Source organism: Herpailurus yagouaroundi, unplaced genomic scaffold (assembly GCF_014898765.1).
Source record: "Herpailurus yagouaroundi ecotype Mexico unplaced genomic scaffold, PumYag 163, whole genome shotgun sequence".
Taxonomy (NCBI): Eukaryota; Metazoa; Chordata; class Mammalia; order Carnivora; family Felidae; genus Herpailurus; species Herpailurus yagouaroundi.
The window spans coordinates 30,723,805-30,751,289 of NW_024412404.1; the positions used below are offsets into that span (position 1 = coordinate 30,723,805).

At 41.9% G+C, this 27,485-nt stretch overlaps 1 protein-coding gene across 1 annotated transcript in view; it reads right to left on the minus strand.

Moving 5' to 3' along the window:
• Nucleotides 1-11,062: 11,062 nt before the first annotated feature.
• Nucleotides 11,063-27,485, minus strand: part of SLC16A12 (solute carrier family 16 member 12) — an 80,997-nt gene continuing 64,574 nt past the window's right edge. Inside the window, 5 exon segments of the mRNA XM_040485827.1 lie at nucleotides 11,063-13,871; nucleotides 16,386-16,645; nucleotides 18,594-19,173; nucleotides 21,126-21,269; nucleotides 24,217-24,320. Coding sequence (XP_040341761.1) covers nucleotides 13,609-13,871; nucleotides 16,386-16,645; nucleotides 18,594-19,173; nucleotides 21,126-21,269; nucleotides 24,217-24,320 — 1,351 coding nt within the window. The 3' untranslated portion in view covers nucleotides 11,063-13,608.

The following is a 27,485-nucleotide window of genomic DNA, read 5'->3' on the forward strand; positions in this document are numbered from 1 at the left end:
ACCCAAAGTGATCCTGAGGATTAGCCAGGTAGGGAAATAGCTGTTACAGCCTACACCACCACTGGTGGGTGGCCTTGTTGTTCTATATCCTATGCATTTCATTTGCAACTAGAAATCCTAAGGGCAACTGTATATGTGTTAGGTGAAAGTTAACAGTCCAAATTTAGACACAATTCTCAACCTGTTATGTGCAAGCTCTCCAAATAAAGAGGTTAGGGGAAATAACTGAAGGAAAAGCAAGAATAATGATCAGTCGGATTTGGGAAGGGTCTTGCCTCAGAATGTCAGCCTAACTTAGAATTCTGGAGCCACATCAGCTAAAGTAGAATCAGATAACCTAGGATTACCTTGAACCTCTTCCCAAAATTCTACCTCATCAATTATATTGAGTCTCCTCAAAATCCATCAGAGTTGCCCACTAAAAGTTTCCATCTCTCCTTCTCTCTCACGTGCATATATACCTTAGCCCTTTCCACTGCGAAATTGGATTTTCAGGATCAGCTCTCTCTTTCCCCCTCCCCATGGCCTTTCTCTGGGACCTCAGTATGAACTATGGAGCCATCCTGTTCTTTAACCTTAAAGTACATAGTAACTCCAACATTTGCCACCTAATTCAGAAAACTCTCATATTCGGGGGCCATTGGGACAGTGAGTCATAGAAAAGGGTATTCATTTCATCTAACTTGTTTTTAGAAATCAGCAAACAAGAGCTGCCTTATACGCAGAAGTCTTTGGGAAACATGGCCTACTGCAACACTTATCAAACTTTAATGTGCTTGCAAATAACTTGGGCATTTTGTTAGGTAGATACTGATTCTGTAGATGTCACAGAGGGTCCGAGATTCTGCAAGATCCCAACTAATAACAACACTGCTGTCAGGTAGGAGTGTACAAAACTGTTCGTCAAATTTGGCTACATATTGGGATCACCTGAGAAGTTAAACTATTGGTGTGTGGGTCCCACCTCAGAGGCTGACTAAATTGACAGTATGATTTTTATGTTCCCTGGGTGAAATTATTGTACTGCAGAGTTTGACAGCCTCTAGTCTACAATATGGAAAACATAAACAGAGAATAAAATTAATTAGGCTAATAGACTTAATTCTGGGGATCCTAGATTTCCTCAAGTATCTTACTTTTATTTGACTTTCTCAGCATATAACACAGTGCTTGGTATATAATAGGTCTAATAAAAGTTGCCTAAATTGAATTCCATAGTTTTTGTCCCCACCTCTGAAAGCTGGCCTTACTAGTTGACTCAAAGCCTGTGAAATGGGTCTAAAATCAGACTAGTTAGATAAGCTCATCATTTGGCCTGATAAAGTCCAGAATTATCGGGCCCGAGTTTATTTCTTTGCCTATTAGACAAACCAAAAAATATGCTCAAGGAAAGTGACTGTAATTGATTTCAGGTAATTTGCCCCTTCAGGAAGACAGAAATGCTTCTCTCCGAGACGGAAGGTGCTCTTGGAAGCTGTTTTGTTCAGCACTAAAGCTATGCTACAAGCCTCACAAAAGCTGAGATAAACCCTTTCAACAGGCAAATCAGCTGGCAGGAAAACCAGCTTCAGAGTAATGGAGCTTTAAACATTTTCTGGGGGCACCTGGGTGGCTCAGTTGGTCAAGGATCTGACTTTGGCTCAGGTCATGATCTCACAGTTCCTGAGTTTGAGCCCCACATTAACAGCACAGAGCCCACTTTGGATCCTCTGTCTCCCTCTCTCTCTCTCTGCCTCTCTCTCTCTCTCTTTCTCTCTCTCAAAAGTAAGTAAACATTAAAAAACAAAACAAAACATTTTCTGTCCTTTCTGGGTGCAGAGCTGACTTTAGCAGTTGATCACATTCCCTCTGCTGGACTTTCAATGACAATAAAACCGGGCAATATTCTTTTCTAAAAGTCCAAGATGCAAATTACCACAGTTCAAGAAAAACCGCATAGACCCACAGAACTTTGGAACGAGGAGGACCCTGCTCTAACCAAACATATTGATAAGAAAGTTGGGATCCTAGGTGGTGATGTCACTTAAGATCTCACAAGTTATGGACTATGATTTCTTCTCCTTGCTCCTGGTTCAGCAACACTCTTCACTGTTTGACAGTTTCTACCTATAATCAGTAACATTTGTTATACCAATTAAACTTTGACAGTTTGGCCATGATATGCCTATGCCTGTATGATATCAACCACAACACAAGCAGGCCCAAGGATGGTTCTTTTATGGAATGTGTTTATTGTTGAGATTAAAGAACATGAAAGAAATGTAAAACAAATGAAAATGTAGCATGCTTTTGTATAATTGGTGGATTATAAGAAATGAAAATCTATTTGGCCTTCACAATTAGAATAGTTTCCTCTGAATAGTTCAGGGGCAATAACATTGTAACCCTAGTGTGGTGGCCATGAGAAGCACCTCTAAGATCTCCAGCTACATGGAGACTGAGGGTCCCATCTGCTATACACTGACATCCATTATTGAATTTGCACTGAGGCCATTCTTGCTGCCATGGCAGGGACACCAACTCAGGCCCTGACCTGGGAGACGCACAACTCCTCTGACAGATGACTTCGGCTCAAGGATTCTCGATCAGCCTTGCCAAATTTTACTTAAAACTCTACTGTACCCTGGGGCACCTGGCCGGCTCAGTTGGTGGAGCATGTGACTCTTGATCTCGGGGTTGTGAGTTTGAGCCCCACGTTTGGTGTAGAGATTTAAAAAATCTTTAAACAAAACAAACCAAACCTATACTGTACTCTAAGATGCTTCTGCCCAACTTTTCTTCCTTCTCTCTCTCCTACACTTGGAGACAGACATGAATCACAGTCAGATGGCTCTCCAGCCTCTCTTTGCTCCAGTCCATTTTCTCTCACACGTGTTTCCCTAATGAGTTTTTTGTATTCAATCCTATGTTTTGTATTCAAAGTCCTAGGATTTTGTATTCAATCCTATGTTTTGTATTCCATCCTATGCTTTTGGAGGTCAAATTAACTCACCTATTGAAAGAAATACAATTAGATGACTCTAACTGGCTGTCGAGTAAATCATGTTTACCTAATATTAAATGCTTTTCAACTTTTTGGATCAGTAATATGGTTAAAGAACAGAACATAATCTTTCTAACCTTGTAATTTTTGAGTTGGAAAAGAAAGGGGGAACGAGGTTAGGGGAGGGTAGAAACCAAAAAAAAAAGACCTTATCTTGCAAAAAGGGAAATCAAGACACTGAGTTACAATCTGACAGAAGAAATAAAGGTTTAAATATTTTATTGTACATTATAAAACTAATTGATAAAGTAACTAAGAATTGAGCCATAACTGTCTCAAAGCTGTGAGGAATTGGAATAGGAGTTCTTCAAATTCATAATTAAGTCCTCTCTTAACATAGCAGGCAATCAATAAGGTCTACATTAAATAGATCAAGAAATAGCATTGTAAGCCCACCACAGGCACCCACTGTAGGTTAGGATGGACTCCTCCCCTAACCCTGACCTTCCTCTCTCCCTCCCCACAGAACAACAGAGTTATTTTATATTTAATGGCCACAACTTTTATCATTTACCTCTCTACTCTGACATTTCCTCCTCTCTTCTCCCCCAGGACCAAGGCTCTCGTGCCTCTCCAATTCTCTTCTTAGCCAAGGTTCTCTGCATCTTTGAGATGTGGTTTCTTCTCCTTAGCTTCCTCTTTCTCTGTGATCACGCCATATATCCCTCATCCTACCCCAAACAAAACTACCACCTTCTCTGGAAGTTTCATATTTTCTAAAATAAATTTGTTCATTAAGCATTTGTTGCCATTCACTATAAATGAATTAAAAAACAGCATCTAATTACTAGAAACATGCACAGAAATGCCATGTATGTATTCCCATATCTGCTCCGAACCTAGAGGTCTTTATAAGTGATGAACTAGAATTCTCATCATCTCCTTTCATGTTGGCACCTAGGCAGAGTAAGCAATGAAATAAGGTGAGATGTGTAAGTTTTGGGGAAGCCGTATCTTATGACAGGACATAGACGCTTCACAGATAAACTCCGAAGGACAAGCATGGATTGGTGTCATTTGGATTGAATACTGAAAACACTGAACATACTGGCCTTTCCTCTTCTTCAGGAAAAGCCGTTTCTGTCTAAGCTTCTTCCATTCCTACACCCGGGGTAAAAGGGAGTAAAGGTAAAGAAAGAAAGAGAGGAAATGCAAGAGTTCAGATGTCAGTCTACTGATGAGTTCCTTCTATACCTGTCCCTAACTAACCATCAGACTGGAGCAAAGCCCTAAGAAAAAGGGAATGCCACATCTGTAGATGCTGGTGACTCAAGAATAATCACGGCTAACTCTTATTTAGTACCCACTATGTACCAGGGGCTGTTCTAAGTACATTACATGTATTAAACTTATAAAATCCTCACAAAATCCCTACAGATAGCATTTTTATTCCTTCCTTTGCATGTGAATAAACTGAAATTTGGAGAAATTAAGTTAGCCCACGAACACACAGCTAAGAAGAGGTGGAAAAGGGATTCACACCCTAAATGTCTGGTTCTAGAATCTAGCACTTAACCACTGTATAGTGTTTTCAAGATAGTCTTAAAATTGGTAATGAAGGATGTGGGAAGATAGGACCAATTTTTACAGAGACTGTAGGAAAATGCTACAGAGGATCACACCAAGGTCAGACATTCTACAATCATAGGTCACCCAACACTGTTTTACATAGGGTCCAAAAACTCCCCGGACGGAATTATGAACAAAGAAGAACTGGTTGTTCGCACTAGCTGCCTTTGATGCTGGGATTCAAAGCTGCTCTCAAACTCCAAAGAATGGCCTTAAGAAATCAAGGAACTCAATCTAAGGGAGAGGCCTATCTCAAGGTGGATGTTGGAAAACAGAGATTTGGAATGAACCTACTTTTGGAAGGCTGGAGAACCAGTAGACAATTAGAAGCCAGGACACCCAGTCCTTCGTCCTTGGGAGAAAGGATACGTCTTCCACACCAACCAGAGTCAGAACCTTCTCCCAGTGCGGAGAGCAGCACAAGAAGGCAGGGAAGGAGAGTGCTGTAAAAATGTAACCACCAGAGGTAGGCTAGGACCACCTCCCCTTTAAGATGGCCTGGGTTTGCCTTGGGCCTCCAAGCTGTGGATTTTGGAAAGTGGCTCTGAGCCCTAATCCCACTGAACATTGATTTAGTGTAAGAGTAGCTTCACATGACTTTCCTTCTCCACATCACATTAATTCCAGCAACCTTATGTGCCAATCTCACCAAAACACACAAACAACAACATAAGAACTAAAACAAATCCAAAAATATATAAGCCACTTATATATCATTTGTATATAAAAACACTTCACTGAGGGTTCAGGGGGAAAGAATCTACAACTTAAAATTTAATATTAGATAATCCCCCCCTTTTTTTGACAGAAAGGAGGGAAAGAGGGACAGGGTAGAGAAAGAAGTAAGAAAAGGAATGTGAGAGGGATTGAGGGACAGGGAGAAGAAGGAAACACCCTCAACCATTTCTTGATGACCCTGCCTCTTTCCATGATTCTGGGCCTTACCTCTTCCCTTTCTCTCTTCTCCCTCTGAAATAAGAACCAATTCATCCATTTTTCTTAAACAGCAATTCAGTTCTAACTCATCCTCATCCACAGACCCACTTAGACGTAGCCAAACTCATCAAGTTGCTTAGTTCAATAAAAGGGTCTTTAACAGAAATATACTTCCCTTTGAAAGCAATTGTTGTTATACACAAATAGCATCTCCTCACAATTTCATAGGAATTACACATTTTTAAGGGAATCCAATCCCTGAATCTCGTAATTTGTGTACAATACAATAAACATGATGTTTTACGTTTCCAAATCGACACAATACACTCCTCTATATCACTTGGTTTCAACATTTCTCAAAATTTGACTTCTGATAGGTGTTTGAGATTCTGTGTCTCACACTCTAACACTTCATTAACTCATATCAAAGCAATTAACATATTAGTAGGGGACTGGCAAGGGGACCCAGAATGGCAATCTGGATTCCTAAGGAAGACAAGAAGACTCAGAAAACAGTTCCTCTACATTACATTTACCAATTGCTATCTTTAGTCAAATCAATCAAAAACCATCGTTCATATTAACTTTGATATTCCACACAGAAAACTGACCCAGACAATCAAAATGCTGAAAAATACAACATAGCATCTTTATACCTGTATTTATGTGTGCTGCAAGATACACGTGGGATGGGTAATGAGCAGGGAACTGGGGGCTGGAGGAGAAGGAAACAATAATAAACGTCAATGTTTATTTGAAGGCTGTCCTTGTCCAATTGAGCTATAATTGGAGGAGTCAGCAAATTCTGGGAGGTGGTCTCATAATTCCAGCAGATGGCAGTACCGCATAACATGTCAAAACAAAACCAAACCAAACCAACAAAAAACTTCCGGAAGCTGTGGACCCTTTAAGATAGAAAACTTACAAAATGATTCCTTCTTACTTATTTTAGTTTTCATTTATTTAAGTAATCTCTACACTCAACGTGGGGCTTGAACTCATGACCCCAAGATCAAGAGTCACATGCTCTTCTGCTGAGCCAGCCAGGCTCCCCTAAATGGTTCCTATTCAGAGTTGAGAAGTGAACATCGAAGTATATGGGTTATAACCCCATTCCCTGAAAATTCCCGTTTTCAAATTAGAGACGCCAAATGCAACCCCAAATCCCAGCAATCCGCAAAGTCCCAGACACCGTTATGGATCCCTTCATCAGAATATTTGTTAGTGTTAACTTAGTGCTGCATTGGCCTCGGATATCTATCTGCTAGAACCTCAAAGAGCCACATGAAGCAGCTGCCCCACATCCCTTACCCCTGCTCCCAGCTTCTTACCTTAAAAAGAGTAGAGGCCGGGGCGCCTGGGTGGCTCAGTTGGTTAAGCGTCCGACTTTGGCCCAGGTCATGATCTCATGGTTCACGGGTTAGAGCCCCACGTCGGACTCTGTGCTGACAGCTCAGAGCCTGGAGCCTGCTTTGGATTCTGTGTCTCCCTCTCTCTCTGCCCCTCCCCTGCTCATGCTCTGTCTCTCAAAAATAAACATTTAAAAAAAATTAAAAAAAAAAAAAAGAGTAGAGGCCGATTCCAACCCATTCGGTCCTATACCTGAGTTGCTTGGACCAGCCTTAAATTTCTCCAGCCCTTAATGAATTCTTCCTCTTCTAACTCCTTTGCTTACGGTGCCCTGAGCCTCAGGTCAGCATTTAACAACTTCATGGTGTTGTTCTCATGGTGATGGTTTCAATTTACCAATTAGGCAATTAACTTGAACTCATGGGGCTGTGTTCCGTGTATTTTCAATTCCCCACCAGAAAAACACAATATCAACTCCGGATGAGGCGCTTAATACATAGCTTAGTTGATTAAATTCCTCTCACCAATTCTTAAACATATTTGCCAGCACGCTAATTTTCAGTAATGTCTTATGAGTTAGAGGCCAGCCATAGGGACTGTGCAAAAGACTAATTGTAGACTTCTCCTGGCCAAATACTGGTGTCATTTTCCAGTAAAGTAAAAGCGGCTTGTGTGGTGCCTGTTCCTGAAATCCCCTCTTCTCGTGCATGAGGCACACGTGCTCCACCTTTTCCTAATGTCCCAGGGCTCCTTGTGCATTGCCCCAGCCCCGGGCCTTCCACTCAACTTGAACACAACCGAGCTTTCCAAGTAAGCCTGTCTGGGTTGAACACAATCACATCATTTTTACTTTCAGGCCTCAATCGAAAGGTTTAGTTATTTAATATACATCTGCCAACCCTGCTCTTTGCCACCTTTATTTGCTTTCACAAACCTGCCCCATGATACCCCATGCTCTGGAGCTCTACTATTCATATAACACTTCTCACCAGTGTCTTACTGAGGCCAACCGAATGGGGAACATCTAACATGTCCTATCTGTTTTGGGTACAAGGGCAATTTCAAGCAAACCCAACCCTTCAATCAGTCCCATCCATGCTGTGTTACAATTCTCTTGAACAGCTTCTTCATTCCTTCTTGTTTTCATCTGATTTTTTTTTTTTTTCCATTCATTGACTCATTCACCAAGTATCTATTGAGTGCCTGCTACATTTTAGGCACTGGACTGACCGGTGAATAGTCCGTTGTTGTGATCCCCATCTTCAGAAAGCTTATGGTTTTGTGGGGATGACATTTTAAACGCACAAATGAGTATTACTTATAATTAAACTCTATTCTTTAAAGGAAAAGAACAGTGTTATGAAAATGAGTAATGAGGGTGGTGATGGTGTGGATATGTAATTTAGATGGGGCAGTGGTTAAAGATGGGTTGTCTAGAAAGTGACATGTAAACTGTGGCCCAAAAGTTGAGAAGTGAGTACAGTGAAGGATCAACATGCGTGAAATGACCTAGGGCACCTGGAGAGCCGGGCCCTGCAGTAGAATGAGCAGCGAGAGTATAGCCCAACGTGTGGGTCTGGAAGTTAGGTGGGAGCTACACCCCGCGCGACCTCGTAGGCCCTATTCCGGTGTGCGTACCCAGTGCTCACACCAGGCCTGTAACTTGTGATTCCAAAACAGGGTCTCCTCTCCCCTGTTGAATTTTGAAAACTAGAGTCAGATGTCCAAATTCTTCCACCTCTGCTTGGGCAGGGATCAGCAAATTTTAGACCCAGAGGCTTTCAGAGTCTGATGGAATCTCAGGTAACCACATGGCCCTTTCCCTCACTCGCATCTACTTCCCCACTCTGAGCCACAGCCAGACTCTGCTCAGGGCCAGTTGCAGAAACAAGTTATCTGGGAATAAGAATATGTCTTCAGCACAGCTAGCACTGGGGCCTCTCTTTTTCTCCCGTCATCGTGTTAGTGAGAGAACACCTAACTTGCCATCACAAGCGAAACAATTTTATGGGAAAACTAAAAGGGTTGCCTTTTTATTTTTTAATTTTTGTTTTTGAGAGAGAAAGAGAGAATGCATGCATGCCAGAGAGCACAAGAGGGGGAGGGGCAGACAGAGGGGGCAGAGGATTCAAAATTTTTTTTTTTTTAATGTTTATTTATTTTTGAGACAGAGAGAGACAGAGCATGAACAGGGGAGGGTCAAAGAGAGAGGGAGACACAGAATCCGAAACAGGCTCCGGGCTCTGAGCTGTCAGCACAGAGCCCGATGTGGGGCTCGAACCCACAGACCACGAGATCATGACCCGGGCTGAAGTTGGACGCTCAACTGACTGAGCCACCCAGGAGAGGGGGCAGAGGATTCAAAGCAGGCTCTGCACTGACAACAGCAAGCCTGATGTGGGGCTTGAACTCAAGAACCAAGCTGAAGAAGTCAGAGGCTCAATCGACTGAGCTACCCAAATGCCCCAAGGGTCATCTTGTAAAATGTTAATTTTAATACCTTTTAATGTCAACTAAATCTTAAGTGGGCCATAAATTAATTCCTTAAAAATAGGGGCACCTGAGGGGCTCAATCGGTTCAGCATCCAACTTCAACTCAGGTCAGATCTCACTGTTAGTGAGTTCGAGCCCCACATCGGAGTCACTGCTGTCAGCCTATCAGTGCAGAGCCCATTTCGGACCCTCTGTCCCCCTCTCTCTGCCCCTCACCTACTCGCACTCTCCCAAAAATAAATACATAAATGAATAAATAAATAAATAAACGTACGTATGTATGTATACACATATAGTGCTTTTACTCCTGAAAGAGGTCGCTGACACTTAAAATAACTAAGAGTAATAATCATCACTTTTTTCCAGAATTCAAAAGCACTTTCACTGATATGATACCTCCTTAAGCTTCAGGTGGATAGATCACGTGGGGGCTGGGGAAAGACAGAGGAAGAATTTTAACCTGTAACTTGGATGCCCAAAGTCCACAGAAAGAAAGCGGACCCAATCAGCTTTGTAATGAATGTGGTCCATTAATAGGTGATACTAAACCACCCCATACCCTCTGCTTGCAGGAATAAATTATTCTTGCCAGGTTCAGTTATTCCTTGGCAGCTGAAGGAAGACATACCCTGTCAGCATGTTAATGTATTTCAAATAGGTTCATCAAGGGGGAGGGTGAAAGACAGATAATTGTAGGTGCTGTGTGGTAGTTATGTCGAGTTCATTTTACTGTTCTTTTTTTTTGTACGTTTGAAAAGTTCCATAATAAAATGTTTTGTTTTAAATGTCAGTCTTTTGATCATGATTTAGTATTTTCCCATTCCCCCCTACCAAATATTTCTCTGTGTTATGGGACAAAATCCCAGTCGTCTCTCACTAGTAGCTGCTCTGGCAACAGGTATAAAAACCTATTGTTTGGTTTAGAAAAAAAAAATAAAGGCTCGAACTTTGAAGTATGAGAAGAGAAACTCAGATATCTACCTTGATGTTTCATACTAGCTCAGCTCAGTAAACAATTTCAGAATTAGACCCACTAAGACGAGGAAGGTGAGTGCCAGATAGACATTACCATCTTCGTCATCAAGGGGCAATGGTGCAGGCACTTAAGAAAGAATTCAACTGTTGACTGAGAAAGCATGACTCTGGTAATGCAGAAGGTGGAACTCTCTTTTGGGACAAAGTATGTTTCCCAACCTTCTCCTTCTCCCTGTTACACACACGTAAACGCTCCCCAAGAGAGGCCTGGATCAATAGACAGCAAATTAAACCACTTAGCCTGGAAGTAGTGGTCTTGCTAGAACCAGACTCTTGGGAAAACTCTTGGAAATTTCCATTCTAGAATCTTCCTATCTATACGAATTGGTAGATTGAAGCATAATCCAAAGGTTTTTTAAAAAATTTTTCTCGAGGGAGGGCCTGTTTCCAAATGGCTTTTCAACACACATAAGATAACCCAGATAGGCACAAGGGGAAGGAGGCAGGGTCCAGCATCAGATAGATTCCTGGCTTTACCGGATTTCCCTGGAGGCAATGGAAGTGCAGTGGCCACGTGATACCCCAGCTTCCACATCTATCAAGTGGTGACAATAGAGGTTACGGGGATTAGATAATACAATGCATAGGAAGTGCTTAGCACAGTAGCTAATACATTGAAAACACTCAATACATGGGTTTGGCTTTTGTAAATTATTTGATTGTTTACCACATCTTTATATGCCAGCTACATTTTAGCATAATCCAGACAAGCTCACTCGCCATTCAATCCAAACCCCTTGTACAGGGAAAAATGTGTTTCCAAACACAAATATAAACTCATTTTATTACGCTTTTGAAATAAGAAAATATGAGCATAAATATCTGATCTACTAGTAAAATCACAATCTGAAAAAAAAAAAAAAGGCCCAATGGTACAGTGTATCAATAGAAGTTAGCTTCTTTGCTTTTCTACTCAATTTCAAAGTAGAGCTCACAGTGATATGAAGAAATATTTAAGATGCAGAATCATCCTACCACAATTTTGTTCTTGATTCCACAAAACACATCATTCCTACGAATCTCTCCCTTTTGGAAAAAACAGTATAGGCACATGGAACCTTAACAGTAAAATTTTGTGGAGATACAATGGTGGAGTCTAAGATCTACATTTTCCTTGATGGTTTTCTAAAATTGCGCTCCAAATGGGCAAGTAAAATACAAATTTATGCATGTAGAAAGTAAAAATATCCCAAATACTTTAAACAAATTTTTTAAAGCTCTGGTTTCTATACTCATTTTTCAGGAACACTTATAATACTTCAGAGAAATCATATTGCAGAACTTGAGAACGAAAATTTTACTCTGGCTGCTAGGAAAAAATATGTCTAGGAATGTTTAGAACTATTTATATTTCAAAAAATCTTTAGGCTTGAAGATTCAAGAAACGATATCTAGTATAAAGTGCTATTCCAAACACACATAAGTTCATCATAACTTTGATTTTTTACAGATATTTTCCAAGTATTATTTGTAGATTGCAAATGATCTAGTAAGTGGGTTCAAAACTTAATTCTTGAGCTAAGTAAAAAGATAACAGGCGACATTCAAATTTATCTTTGGAAAGCAGCAGTGAAATATTACAGTTTTCTTCCATTAAATCAAGTCAGTATTTCATTCTGAAAGCAATGTATTAATATGCAATTTTATGAAATAATCCAGTTATAGGCGAAGACTCTTGGTGAACACGCTTCGTCAACCTAGGATCCTCCTCAGTGCCGACCAGGCATTTGTGAGACCGCCTGAGGGACAATGGATTAAATGGCCTTTAGGGTAAAAATATTTCTTTCAGGTTCAGATTTAAAATTTCTCTATAATTAAAATCCTTTTTCAATTGTGTAGTCTTCTCCTAATTTACAGGTGTGACACGATTTGGCGATTCAGGGCTATCACTCTGTGGATTTAAAAGCGGTTGGAGACAAGCTGGAGGCTCTGGCCTTTCTCTTCTCTTTGATACCCTCCCTCTGAAGAGTCAGAAATTGTCCCAAACTATAGGAAAATAGAGTACTTGAGAATGAGTAAACTATTCTAATCCAAGGAGTGAAGGTATGTGAAAGAGTTCTATGAACTGTAAAATACCACACCTCTAGCCTTCTTAACCTTCTCCTCCCTCTCGCCTGAACAAAGCTCTAATTAATGAGAGGGCTAGGATGCTGAGGTTAACCCCTGAAGCCTTCTCATTCATCTGGAGAGGCCCGTAAAGTTTCGAACGATTATCCATCAAGAGATAAAGGGCAGTGGACACTGGAACAAGAATTAACACAGGCAGAAAGGAATCTCACCTCTGGAATATCTCTAGAACAATCTTTTTCAGGCAAACCTCCCTCTTGGGTAATGATGAACCTAAATGTCTGGTCTGAAAAGAAAACTCCCATCAGACCCCTGCTGATTTGAGAATTCAATTCCTGCCCAGTTGGAATACTGCCAGCATTTTTCAGTTCCTAACAGGAATGTGTGTGCAAGTTCAATAAAAGCTTTGTTTCTAAAGACGTGTCGGTGTTAACATTTCAGGTGAGACTGAGGAATCACCCTTGTGACTTGGCGTATTCTGCTAAACTCATTATTATATGTGATAGGAACAGAGGTGAGGGCCGGGTCAGAGGTGAGGGGCTCAGTCTTAGGAAGAAGGCTTTCAGTGGAGGTTGAGAGGTGAAGATGCCAACCCTTCCTCACAGTGGAGATTCTCATCAGGGCTTTAAACAGAGTCACTGAAGAATACTTTAGATTCTTCAAAAGGCAGTGATTCCTACAGACCCCCTTCTCCAAAAAAGCATAAAGTAAGCTCACCTACACGTCATTGTTTCTCTTTACCTTCTGACTGAGGAAGATGGAGGGCCAGAGAGTTGGAGACAAAGCTTCCCAATGTCATCTTCTTTGGTCATGCCTTGAAATTACCCCCAATTACCACTAACTGCATCAGCTATGTCCTAACATTCTCCACGGAGTGATGCTCGTTGCCTGAAAGATGTGAGTTCAATTGTGAGCACAAATCCCAAATGAGGAAACTCTGAGCCAGTCCAACGTGCTTTGTTATTTGCTATTTTCCCCTACAAACGCGTTAATAAAACAATAATAATTTCCTCGGAAGGCAGTGCTTCTGCCAAAATAAAATGCTTCAGAGACACACACGGTCTGGTGGTCCCAACTCTCTCAGCCCTGAAGATTCCCAGGCTCCAGGCCACTGGTCATGTGGGGTTGTAACCAGACACCGCGACAGCGACAGATTCCTCATCTTTGTGATCTAACTCTTTTGCTACAGAGTAAGCCACCGATCCATTGGTCCATAGCTGCAGCTTCGGATCAGACTCTTTGGCCAGGAACTGCAGCTGGGTTTTTTTCATCTTCTTTACAAGTCTAGCAAAGCCAAGCAACACAGAACTAAATATCATTGAGAATCCACAGAGCAGAAAGGCTGCAGTGTAGCTGCCCGTCGTATCCACAAGCCATCCTGTAATAAGCAACAGCGAAATTACATTGTGGAGTTGACAATTCAATTATTTACCTACTCTCAAATCTAATCATTTCTTTTTTTTTTTTTTAATGTTTAATTTTGAGAAAGAGAGACAGAGAGACAGAGTGTGAGCAGGGGAGGGCAGAGAGAGAGAGAGGGAGATAGAATCCGAAGCAGGCTCCAGGCTCTGAGCTGTCGGCACGGAGCCTGACACGGGGCTCGAACCCACGAACTGTGAGATCATGACCTGGGCCGAAGTTGGACACTTAACCAGCTGAGCCACCCAGGTGCCCCAAATCTAATCATTTCGAAGGATAAGAACAATAGATTGCTAGCACCACCATTATAATTTTGACATGAGAAGCAGATCTAAAAATGTGGTGCAGCAACTGAAAATGCATTCTGTTTTCTAGGAAAAGTTCTTAAATGGATTGTCACCGCTAGGTAAAGTGTTTGGAGGAGTGTCCCATTCTTAGTAATCGCACAAGAAATATTGTTATTAATCCTAGAAAATATGGTAGAAAAGATAAAAATAGCATCAAATTATTGATGTTGGGATCACTTATCTCTGGTGTTAAGAGAATATAATTGTACCAAATGCTGGTAGTATTCCCAACACCCACATACTGTCTATCTTGAGTGACATTAACATGCTCCTGGATATAGAAGAATCCAAATTTTCGGCTGGATCCAGTCATTGTACCCCATACAGTGAAAATCAGAACTTTGGGCCATCTTAGATGCGGCCAACGCAAACTTCACAAGATATCATTCTGCAATCATGGCTTTTTTTTTTCTTCTTCTTTTCTTTAGCTCCTTTGCAACAAATTAATCCCAATATCAATTCCCGCTCTAAATTTTGAGGAGAACCAGGGCATATGATATGCAAAATATGGGCCACAATGATCAGGGAATCGATGGCATCAAATTAGACCTTGGCAGGCAATTATTTTACGATTAAAAAGTTTTTTTAAAAACTCCTCTAACTGTTGAGAACTGAGAGCAAACTGAGGGTTGATGGGGGGTGGGAGGGAGGAGAGGGTGGGTGATGGGTATTGAGGAGGGCACCTTTTGGGATGAGCACTGGGTGTTGTATGGAAACCAATTTGACAATAAATTTCATATATAAAAAAAAAAATAAAAAAATAAAAACTCCTCTAAACTTCTATGCCAAGAAAATCCTCTGGAAAAGTATATGATTTTTCCTTTCACCCACTTCATTAGTCAAAAACGGTATGCAGAAATTGTTACAAGCCCCACAAAGTTTCCTGTAATCCAAAGTACTCTCGAATATTTTAGTTATCCTGTGATTTGCTTATGCATTTCTGTAGCACCAAACAAAAGAGACTGAGTAGAGAGTTGTCATTTTAACGGTAATTAAATAAGAGAAGTATTATGGTAAGAACTCACACCCTAATCCTCCAATGCCTGGCAACGAGAATGTCTAATTTGCCAAATGAAGGCCATGAATCCAAAAAAAAGGATCCAGGAATCCAAATTTCATTTATGCACTGTGACTTTTTAACTGAATCACACTGCTCCCTCCAAGGTTGGTACACACAAAAATTGGCTACCAAGGGAGGATGGGGGGACCTTTTGGGGGCAGTTTCCAAAAAATGAAGCACTAAAAAGATGGTCCTGTATCACGGAATTTAAACTGACCAGGAAATTTTTTAAATGTTTATTTAGTTTTGAGAGAGAGAGAGAGAGAGAGAGAGAGAGAGAGAGAGAGTATAAGCAGGGAAAGGGCAGAGACAGAGGGAGATATAGAATCTGAAGCAGGCTCCAGACTCCGAGATGTTGGCACAGAGCCCAATGCAGGGCTCGAACCCACGAACCATGAGATCATGACCTGAGCTGAAGTCGGAGGCTTAACTGACTGAGCCACCAAGGCACCCCTAACCAGGAATTTTTATCTGCAGCTGTGAAACAGCCACAGTTTCCCCTAGTTGGCTGCTTTAGCAACGGCTGGGTTTGGAAATCATTCTATAGTTTCACTATACGCTAACTAATTTGGATGTAAATTAAAAAAAAATAAATAAATAAAAACACTATCCATAGTCTCTTAAGAATATAGGGCCCCTTTGGCTCCTTTGGCTGGCACTCAAGACCCTCCGCTATGACACCCACTTACCATTTCAGCCTCACTGCCCACTCTCCCCAAGTGGAATCCTGTACTCCCTCCAGACTTCCCTCTGAATGTGCCTGACTTATTTATAAGCCTGAACAGCTGCTCCATTCCACTGCTCCCATCGTTAGTGTGGAATGGAATCAAGACCCTAATTTTGGACTTTTTCTTTCCAAGTAGGCTAAAGTCTCCACTTGGCTGGAAGAAAATGATAAAACAAGGATACAAGTGAGCCCATGATACCTCGGTGGCTCTTGAATCCCTTTCCCTTTCGCTCTTCCCAACTTAACTTCCAGTCCCCATCGTCTGCGTGCGAGTTGACAGTTTTCACATCGGTATGACAAATGGAAGAAGTGTCGGGGGGAATCTCTCTGGAAACTTACCTGCGATGGGTGGGCTCACCAAGTACGGCACTGCATGAAGGAAGTACACCACACCGAGGGCTGATGACAAAGACGTGGTCCCTACTATTTCTGCAGTCACTACTGGGATCAGAGTCACGTAGGCACCATCAAAGTAGCCAAAGGTACAAGAGAAAGGCACGAGGAGGGGAAGACTCTGGAGCATTGGGAGGCAGAGATAGCAAAGCCCATCCAGTCCCACGGCAAAGAGGTAGCAGACATACCGGTACTTCTTCAGGCACCTGTGGATTTGAAGACCAAGAATGAGTGCAGAATGCACAGCTTCTATCAAAGAGCTTTGGAACCATGGCCATGCAGCGATAAGCACTGCAGTTATTTATAGAGAAGGCTTCCCGTTATCCATGTCGTCTACCTCTCTTTCTTTTGGTATAGGAACACACAAGACTTCATCTTCCCAGGAAACATGGTGTGGCACAAAATAGGCTCTAAAACTAGAAAGACGGAAGTCCGAATCCAGTTCTGTCACCTACTAACTGCTGAACTCTAACCTCCATTTCTTTAAGCTGTATAATGGGAAGGTTACCTATCCCATACGGTCACCCTAAGGATAGTTGTAAAATAACAAGTCGAGTGTCAGGAGACTATTTTCTAGCCGTCTACCATATTAGATGCTTCCAGGTACGTCACCCATTGGTGTCTGCTACATCACATGTGGTCAATAACCCAAGTTACACAAGGGAGAAGCTAGAATATGAAGACATTAAAATGACTGGCCAGAGATGATGTCAGTCTTGTACTAGGACTAAGTGTTATTTTCAAGACCTCCCCAGTGGTACTTCCGTTACCTTTTCCCCCTATAGCTCCAAACTCATCATTGATACCAATTATTTCAAAGACTCGGTATAGTATCAGCCCTGGCCATTTATGCTTTACAAATGTTTTTCAACCCGCAGTCTCATTTGAGTCTCACAAAACGCTAAGAGGTCAACAGAAAAATAGTGCACTCGCCTGTTTTACAGTTGAAGACCCCTGAAGATCTGAGGGTCACTAATTTTCCCTAGGTCACAGGGATAGTAAGGGGCAGAGCCAGCAGAAGAACTTAGGTCTGGTATAGCCCCTGAGCAGAGATGCCTCTATCAAACCTACACTGGGGTTGCTTCTTGTGGTCTTAGTTGTCAAGATAGAGACCCCAGCTCTTCCCGCTTTTCCTTAGCCATTAAATTTGGAATTAACTTTAAATATTATACTCATAGCACTGGAGAATGGCTGTTGGACACTGAGTAAGTACCAAAGACATAATATGTGAGAAGCCACGTGATGACTGCTCTCCCAGGTCACAGCTCGAGTGTGAAGAGAATCTGAGTATCTCACTCTTCTTCAATCCAAGCAGTAAGCATTAGCTTAAGAAACTACCTAGTGGATTTGTTACAACTTGGGTTTCTAAGCCTAAAATCATACTGTAAGTATTTGCTATCCGCATGGTCAAACACAAATGTGTGGCTATAAATAATGTGTTAGTTTTGCACCTAATCTCCCTGCCTGGACTCAATTCTGTTCCTCTCTCCATTTCCAGCCAGCCTCTGTGTTTTTTGTTTGTTTGCTTGTTTTGTTTTGTTTTGTCTTTAAACTAAAACCACAACACCCAGCCTGAGCACTGACTTGACTTCGGATGGAATGAAATGTGTCACCAGAACTTGTGGTTACCACAGGTTTCTGCAATTTAGACATACCCATCATCCTGAACCGTCTAGAACAGAGGTTGGCAAACCATGGCCAAATCTAGATCACCACCTGTTTTTGCACTATCTGTGAACTAAGAAGCGTTTTCTATTTCTGAGTGGTTGGAACAAAAAATCAAAAGAACAATACTATTTCAACGTGTGAAAATTATCTGGGAAATTAAAATTTCAGTATCCATAGTAAAGTCCTACTGGAACATAGCCACTCTCATTTCTTCACATATTGTCTATAGTTGTTTTGTGCTACAACAGCAGAACTGAATACTTGTGATCACATGACCCATGGAGCCAAAAACGTTTACTATCTACCTCTTTACGGGAAAAGGTTTCCAACCTCTACCTAGAAGAAACAGCAGGGGGGTTGCCCTCAGATACTGAAAACTCATTGACGTCACTCAGATGTGGGTTTTGTACAGGGTAAGGGGATGAGGGGGATCTCAAAGCTGGGAGTCCCCTGGTAGGGCGCCGACTGTGGTTTCACGGATTTTACCTTCTGTCAGTTAGCCATCCAAATGTGATGTTGCCAATAATGTCAATCACCCCGAGAATGGACATAAGGAAAGCAGCTTGCTGGTGACTCACTCCGACACTCAGAGCATAAGGTACCAAGTACACAAAGAGAGGGCTGCAGCCGTAAGCCATGAACAGAACAGAGATGGCTAACACAACGAAGTCTGACATCAGTAAAAAACTGTATTCCTGTTGCAAAGAGCAACAGAGGCAGGTCTGCACCCATTTTTTAGTCAAAGTTGCACAGGGAGACACTCGCTTAAAGTCTTGTTTCTGAGTTCTACAGATGTGGTCCTGCTCTGGAGTTGTAGGGTCCTCTTTCAGAGTAATAGGCCGCATCAAGGCGCCGCAAACACAGAGATTCAAAACGAAGCCCCCAAGAATGAGTAACGCTCCCCGCCAGGAAAACTGTTCAATAAGGAGTTGAACCACCGGAGCCAGTATGAAGGTGCCAATGCCACTTCCTGACATAGCGATCCCGTAAGCAAGGGCCTTCCGTCTGCTGAAATATTTGCCAACCATGGCAATAGCTGGAGAGTAACAAAGTGCAAATCCGAGACCTAAGGATGAAGAGAAGTATATGAGTTTTGGTATACTGTGAAACAAAATATTTCAGGATAAACTTATTTGGATTAAAGAGAATCTGACCTTCTGTCAAACCCTTTTAAAACTATTTTCTACACCAAGCTAAAGAGGAGTCTCCCTGACCAGTCATTCATAGTTTGGGAAGCACAGTGTGTGTGGATGGATGGATGGATGGATGGATGGATAGATAGATAGATATCTACAGATATCTATATCTGCCATATTTTTTTAAGGTTTGCTTCCAAAGCCATATTTTTTTAAGGTTTGCTTCCAAAGAAGAAAGTCATATATATAGATATATATATAGATAGATATATGAAATGAAATATATTTTAATATATGAAATATTAAAATGAAAGGAAGAGCTTAAAAAATCATTACACGAACTGAATTTGAATTAACTAGAAAACGAAGATAATGCTGACCCAAGAAACTTATTCTCCCCACCCTATACCTCTTTTTATCTTGAATTATCCAGAGGATTACTTCAACTCTTCACTGCCTATGAAAACACAACTCTGATCATCTGGACCACTCATGGAATTTGAGTTTAAATAGCATATATGACCCCATGAAAGTTCCAGAATCATTTCACATAATGGGGAAACTTCATGCCAACTTTGTGTATGAACACAGCATGTACACATAGTAACCTGAACATATTCCTTAAAGTCAGCAGAAAGCCTTTTAAGGATTTTCAGTTTCTATTCCTTTTAAGTCAAGAAAATCTGAAGAGTGTAAAACCTTGAACTCATGGCATCTAAATGGAAAAACAGAACGACCTTTGGCTCCTATTCCCATCTGCAGTGCTGGGTGACCAATGATCCAGATTTGCCTGGACTGATGGGTTTTCGGGATACGAGATGTTCAGTGCTAAGACCAGGGCACTCCTTGGTAAACTGGGATGACTGGACACCTAGCGGTTGGGACTTTTGGGTTACATGGAACAGATACCTTTTTTTTTTTTTAAGCGGACAGAGCCAGATTTATAAAATCACTATGAGATTATGTCCTTCATTGACCAGATCATGCTACCCCTACGGCCCAGACTGAGTTAGTGCTATTCCCCATTCCTCTGAGTGATGGGGCAAAATGCCACTCCAGTGCCACCGAGTGACCCCACCTTGATGCTATGCAGTGCCCTTAGGTATGATTTATGGGATGCACATAGATTACTTCTCTTCTTGCAGGGTTCGTCATAATTCTTTAAAGCATAATTCCATCACATTGAGAGAGAATGCATAATCTAAAAATCTTCACAATAAGGGGCTTTCTTTTTTAAACTGTAAACCCCCATTTATTGGATGATGCTCCTCACTCACTATAAAGCAGGGGCAACTCAGGTCGAGCGCAGATAGTGTTTTGGTGTCTCGGCAAAGATGTTGGGAGAATGATGACTGCTGAAAATTTATGGTGCCCTGGCTAACATCTCATTGCTTCTGAGTACAGAATCTCAGCCATCCACTGCTACCAGAGGGGAAGCCGGAAATCACTTCTATCATGTGGCTGAATTGAAGGAGTGATACATTTTCATTCCAGGAGTGCAATCAATTGCATTTCCAGCTCTTTTAACTGCTAGGTAGGTAGACATAAGCTAAGTCAACTAAATTATGCAAGTATGGGGCACCCAGGTGGCTCAGTTGGGCGTCTGACTTCGGCTCAGGTCATCATCTCACCGCTTGTGGGTTCGAGCCCCGGCTCTGTGCTAACAGTTCAGAGCCCGGAGCCTGCTTTGGATTCTGCGTCTCCCTCTCTCTCTGCCCCTCCCCTGCTCATGCTCTCTCTCTCTCCTTCAGAAATAAATAAACATGAAAAAAATTTTACGTTACGCATCTAACAAGATGACTACTTTACGGAATACAGTTCTGTTGATTGCTTGACAACACCTGAAGGGGGTGGGGAGACAAGCGGTACAAAGAGCCCTTACCTGTGAGAACTCCCAGAGTGAGGTAGAGATGCTTCAGACTGGTGGCAAATGAGCCCAGGATGAGACCAGTCGATGCAAGCAAGCCACCCAGCATGATTCCCACTTGACAGGATAAATGGTTACTGACGACACTCCCAAGTGGAGCTTCAAAAACAATAATAAATAGGTTCAGCAGAGAGGCCTTGAGGGCACTGTGGAAAGGCTGTGGTGTTGCGTTGACAGAACAGAGAATGGTTGACCTTTACGGCATCAAGCCCGTCTCGCTCATTCCACATATTTGGAAACTGAGGACAGAGGAAATGACTTGCCTATGGTCACACGGAGAACAAGTAGCAAAGCTGGAATTAGGATTGGTTCTGCTGAGTTGCATTTCCGTGTGCCCTCCGCTTCTCCATTCTATTATAGTCATAATTCCAGGGCTCGGGGGTGCTTTTAAAATAGTGAAATAGCTCCTTATTTAAATTACATGCCACTTACACAGGGATGTGGCTTGTATGTTTCACATAGTATTAATCATGCATCATTAGCAATAATTATCACAGTTAACTAGTAGGGAAGGAAAGTAGGGAAGGGAAGGCAACACTGTGTGGCCAGTAGTGTTGTGCAGGAAAAGGCCAAGGAAAAAGACCATTCCACAATCTGGTACTGTTTTCGGCCTTTCGGAAACCCTGTGGATGAGAAATCAAAATCCAGAAAATCTAGGAAAATGCCTCACATCCGTAGTGACATTTGGGTTGGCCTCACTCTATTTGTGGTTTAACAATGTGTTATAATTGTGCCAGCTTTCAGGTTTATAGAATATTAATTAAGCTGGAATAGACCAAGGAGAAATTGAAGTTCAGGGGACTATGACATGTCCAAGATCACCAACAAGTATAGCTCAGGGCACCTGACACCAAGTTCAGGGTTATTTCACCCTGTTACTCTGTCTCCTTGGGCCTCCCAGACTGATGGCAGAGGAGACATGGGGAAAGCATGAGAATTCTTTCTATGGAACAACTCATGCTGAGCAGCATTCCTAGTACGAAGATCAGAAGAGCAAGTTCTTCGGGTATCGGTGGAGTATAATTTTGTGTTGGTCAGGTTGAAACTGGGGCCCGACTCAAATGTACGTGACAGAACCAGCCGTCAGCCTGATGTCTCCTGCCTAGTTAAAACAGTGGCAGTGTGTCTATATAATCTCTGGAGAACAGGAAGGAGCAAAACTGCCGAGAATATATCTAATTCTCCAGGCTGCTGCCGCTATGGCTATTGGAAAGTGACAAAACTTACACTAAACTCAAAGAAAAGTGCCCCCAGTGGGTGTCTGCAGCCTCTTCTCCATCTCCTGACCTCAACTAGTGTTGCCAGATGAGCAACATGGAAACTGGTACATGGAAACTGGATCCAACAGGCCTCAAGTCCTTGCATGGCCTCCAGTCCTTGAATTTTAAAATGCCGCATCTAATACGACCCAGCTGTATCACACAGTCACTGTGATCCTGTTGGTCACCGAAGGCCATTTAGTCCTCTTCTGGGGATAATAAATATTCTCCAAAAGATAACAGTGAGGGAAATGAGTCACCTGTGTCATCTGAGAAAGATAAACATGGCTCACTTGGCATGGTCATACAAAGGCTGTGACTAATAACATGACCCTGAAAACCAAGTGATAGTCTTCCTGATTAAAAAAACAAACAAAACAAACAAGAAAACAGGGTAGAAAACCCAAAGATATGGGGCGCCTGGGTGGCGCAGTCGGTTAAGCGTCCGACTTCAGCCAGGTCACGATCTCGCGGTCCGTGAGTTCGAGCCCCGCGTCGGGCTCTGCGCTGATGGCTCAGAGCCTGGAGCCTGTTTCCGATTCTGTGTCTCCCTCTCTCTCTGCCCCTCGCCCGTTCATGCTCTGTCTCTCTCTGTCCCAAAAATAAATAAACGTTGAAAAAAAAATTAACAAAAAAAAAAAAAAAAAGAAAACCCAAAGATATTATTTTCTGATCCCTTAAGACCTTCCAGGGTTATCAGTAGACAGAGTCAACTTAGCCTTCTCATGAAACGTGCTCTTCATCCCAGAACTGCTCTCAAATTCCTCCCAACAAAGGAAATACATTTCAGCACAATTCAACTGATTCCTGAGTATGTCCATTTTTTTTTCTAAAAATAAGTATGAATCAGTACCTAGAGTGGAATCAGTTGATGTTATTTATAAGTTATTAAATAATATGGGATTTCCTTTTTGCCACAAGACATGGCCTGAAGAGATAACAGTGGGTTTTTTTTAATACTAAGGATTCATTTAAATGAAATGATTAAATGGGTCTAGACTGCAAATAGATCATTCCAACTTGTCCCAATCTCAGAAACTCTCTAAGACATTCATTTAAGAACTTTGGTTTAAAACGTTCGAAAAGAAAAATCTCAAGACTAGCGTTCCTCTACGACATAGATGGATTGAGAGATTCCATGGATTTTGAGATGACTCTGTATGTCCTCTATAGTACCCTTGGGGTTTCCTGAATGAAATTATAGTGACGGTGAACGTGCTGATCACATGACTGTACCATCCTATCCTTCCCTCATACTTCTCTAAGAATGAAGGTTTACGCATGAAAAACAAAATCCATGAGCCACATTTTGAACCTCTGGGAAGGGAACAGAATAAGAACAAGATTTCTTGGCATTTGCTTAAGGAGATCATATAGGAATGGCTCATAGTGCGATCCAATGACCGTTTTCATGACTGGAGAATGAGGGACCATAGCATTTAGCAAAGAGAGGTCAAGCATATACTGTATGGTTAACTGTTTCCCAAATCAGGATGAGTCCTGTGAGGTCCAGCACCCTATCTCTATATGGGAGCACCAAATAGTATGTCTTTTTGAGAGTGTTAATCACCTGTTCTATCTGCCCTCAGCGAAGACCATTAATTCCAAGGGCAGGTCTGGTTGGGTTTGGCTGAAGGTAGGATCGGTCTCTTCTTTTTATATAGTCTTAGCCAACTTTTAGCAAAGCCCTTCTATTCATAAAAAGCTGGTAAACAGAAGCAGTGGAAGGCCAGTGTCACGTACAGTTCAAGAGTAACCAATAATTGTCTAGCCCTGGTGATACTCACCACAGAGCATGGTCACACAGTCTACAATGGAATGGATCCAAGCTGTTTGTGCATAATCCTGAGTGAAGTATGTCTGGAACTCCACAAAAAAAATGGAAATACATCTGAAAAATACAGTGCAAGAATTTTATACAAAAAAAAAAAAAATGAATGAGCATGGATCAAAACCACAGTTTCAAATTCTGGTTCAGCTGGTTTAATTGGTTTTCAGTGGTACATTGCTGGACCATAGTAGGTAGGAAGTCAGAATGGCCCAATGGCTACGGAGCCACTCTAAAGGATGAGAAAGAATGTTCATCCACTAGAAGGGCTGCTGAAGCCAAGTGGATATGAGGATCACCGCTGTAGGGAAGGTTTTACGGGAAATATGGCAGGTCAAAAATATGGGTTCTTTTTTATCTTCATATTTCACCAACATCTGTGACTTCTAAGAGGTTGATACACAAGTTAAAATTTGACAATTAAGAATTATACATCTCTCAGGGTGCCTGGGTGGCTCAGCCAGTTAAGCATTCCACTCTTGATTTTGGCTCAGGTCACGATCTTACAATTCATGGGATCGGGTCCCATGTTGGGGCTTGGGATTCTTTCTGCCCATCCTCTGCTCTCTCTCTTTCTCTCTCTCTCAAAAAAAGGAGTTCTACATCTCCTCTCCCAGCAATTTCAGTTCTAGGTTTTAACAAAAGGTAATAATCAAATGATGATAATAATAGTAATAATAGATACACATAAAAGGATATATTTTAAAGAACTATTTATAAAGGCCAAATATTGTAACCAACCTATTTGCCCATCAATAAGGGACTGGCTAAGTACATTTTGACATCAATAAAATGAAATATTTTTAGGTGTTAAAAAATGATGATTTGATATGTATTTATTGATTTGGGAAAAAATTCACAATACAATGTTAATTAAAACAAAGTAGTTTATATAGTAAAGGCTTATTTTGATAAAATCATAGTTCATATAAATAGAGAAAAAACCAAAAAATTACCCAGTCATTATATGTGAATGGTGACATTATAAATAATCACGAGAGAGAGAGAGACAGACAGACAGACATACAGAGACAGAGAAACTTTACACTGAAAAATTAATTAGGAAAAAAAGATGTAAGTGATTTTAGAGCAATGATTTGTATCACTGTACAAGTTTGAATGAATGTCATACAGATTAGCAAGTTTCCCAATTCAGGGCAGGAGCTTCTAGTACTCGATTACAGCCAGGGAAGGATCAGGTCTTGGTGAGGATGAGATAGGAGGTCGTCTCTCTGGATAGGGCTACCGTCTAACCCATCATGCTTCAGCAGCCCGCAGTAACCTGTTATTTCTCTCCCCAGCCCTTTCCAGTTGCTGCTAGATGTGAAGGTGGGTGATGGAGAAAAAAGAAGGAGGAGAATCAGGTAGAACCAGGACAACTGTGTTAGGCAGGGCCAGCTTTCCCAGCGTGCATCCTCTGCAATCGCACAGAATCTGGCACTCAGAAGCACAGAATTTCAGCTGTCACGGTCTTAAAATTTCTAACACGTTCATCTCTGAATTCATGTTTTGTAAGTAAAGTCCAAAGGAGCAACAGGGCATGCACGCGAGCAGAGGAGATACACGCACCACGTGTGTTTGCGACTCTCCGTCTTCCCATGGACACGTGTGGTATTAGACACATAAACTCTGGCAGACTCACAATGTGTGGGTGTTGGGTTAGACTCAGAGTGTGTGCAAGTTATGTTACATTGACAACTGAGTAAGCATGGGGGTAGGGGGAGGAAGGCTCTCACTCCTGAGAGAGGCCATGCTTTCCTTTCAAATCAGAACTTGTTTCAAATGCAGAAAGCAAGCAACAGTGTTCTAGGAAACACAAAGCACTGAGGATTCCTATATCCTCTCTGACTCAGGTTATGTCTCTGTATTTTACTAGCCAACCACTTACGCTGAAAATCATGACATGGAGGAAAAAAGAAAGGTAGGGCTACCCACCATTCCTTTCCCTTTCCTTCTCTGTCTTCCCTTATTCATCAGGAAGTGGAAGATAGAGAATGTTGACAGAAAGTGAGTGCATCAAGAAACGAAGTGAAAACGGTGGAGGTCGTTTTGTTTTGTTTCGTTTTGGTTTTTGGTGCAGGGTTTCCCCTGTTCTGGTGAAAATGAAATACATACACGTGCCTGAGCTCCAGTGATTCTGCATGAGTTCAACGCTCACGTTTGTGTTCAAAACGGGGATTGCAGGATGTAAAGATGAAAGGTAAACTCATGCTAGTAAGAACACCGAAGAGCAAATTAAAAACTCCATGAAGGGGCACCTGGGGGGGGGGCTCAGGTGGTTAAGCATCCGACTCTTGATTTCAGCTCAGGTCATGACCTCACAGTCTGTGAGATAGAGACCCACCTCAGGCTCTGCACTCACAGCGCAGAGAGCGCTTGGGATTCTCTCTCTGCCTCTAAATTTGCCCCTTGCCCGTGTGTGCACATGCATGCTCTCTCCCTCTCTCTCTCTCTCTCTCTCAAAATAAATAAATAAATAAACTTAAAAGAGAATAATAATTTCATAGACATCGCCTCATTATCAAAATAGTTAAGTGATCGTTAGCCTGGGTTTCTCAACCCAAGTCCTACTGACATTTTGGCCATCATCTTTAACAAAGACAACTCTTGGTTTTAGGGGTTGTCCTGTGTATCATACAGTGTTTGGTAGCATCCCTGGCCTCCACCCCCCAAATGTCTCCAAACATTGCCCACTGTCCCCTGGAGGTCAAAATCAGCCTGGTTGAGAACCACTGATCTAATCTATGGTCAGGTTTTATTCTACCTTATACATAGCTCTCAAATGCCTCCACAGCTCTCCATTCCCCTTATCATTCATAATTCATGCCCATACCTCTCTCCTGGACTGCAGCCCAAACCCTCCTAACTCATCTCCCTGAATTCACACTTGGCTGCCTTCTGTACATTTTATATGCAATGGTCAGTGACCTTACTAGAACACGAAAGAGATCCTGATGCTTCAAACTCTTTAACATGACTTCTGAGACCCCGCAGGAGTTGACCCTTCTCGGTGTTTCCCCTAACCTACACCATGCATTCCTCATTTCAGCCAGACTGAACTTATTTCCATCACTTTCAACACACCACCCATACTTTTTCACACCTCTGAGCATTAAAGAGTTTTCTTCTTTTCTAGGCTGCTCTCTCAGCTGCCCTCATTCTTATAGTCTAAAGATAGTAGTCAACTCCTCCAGGAGCACCTGGGTGGCTCAGTCGATTAAGCATCAG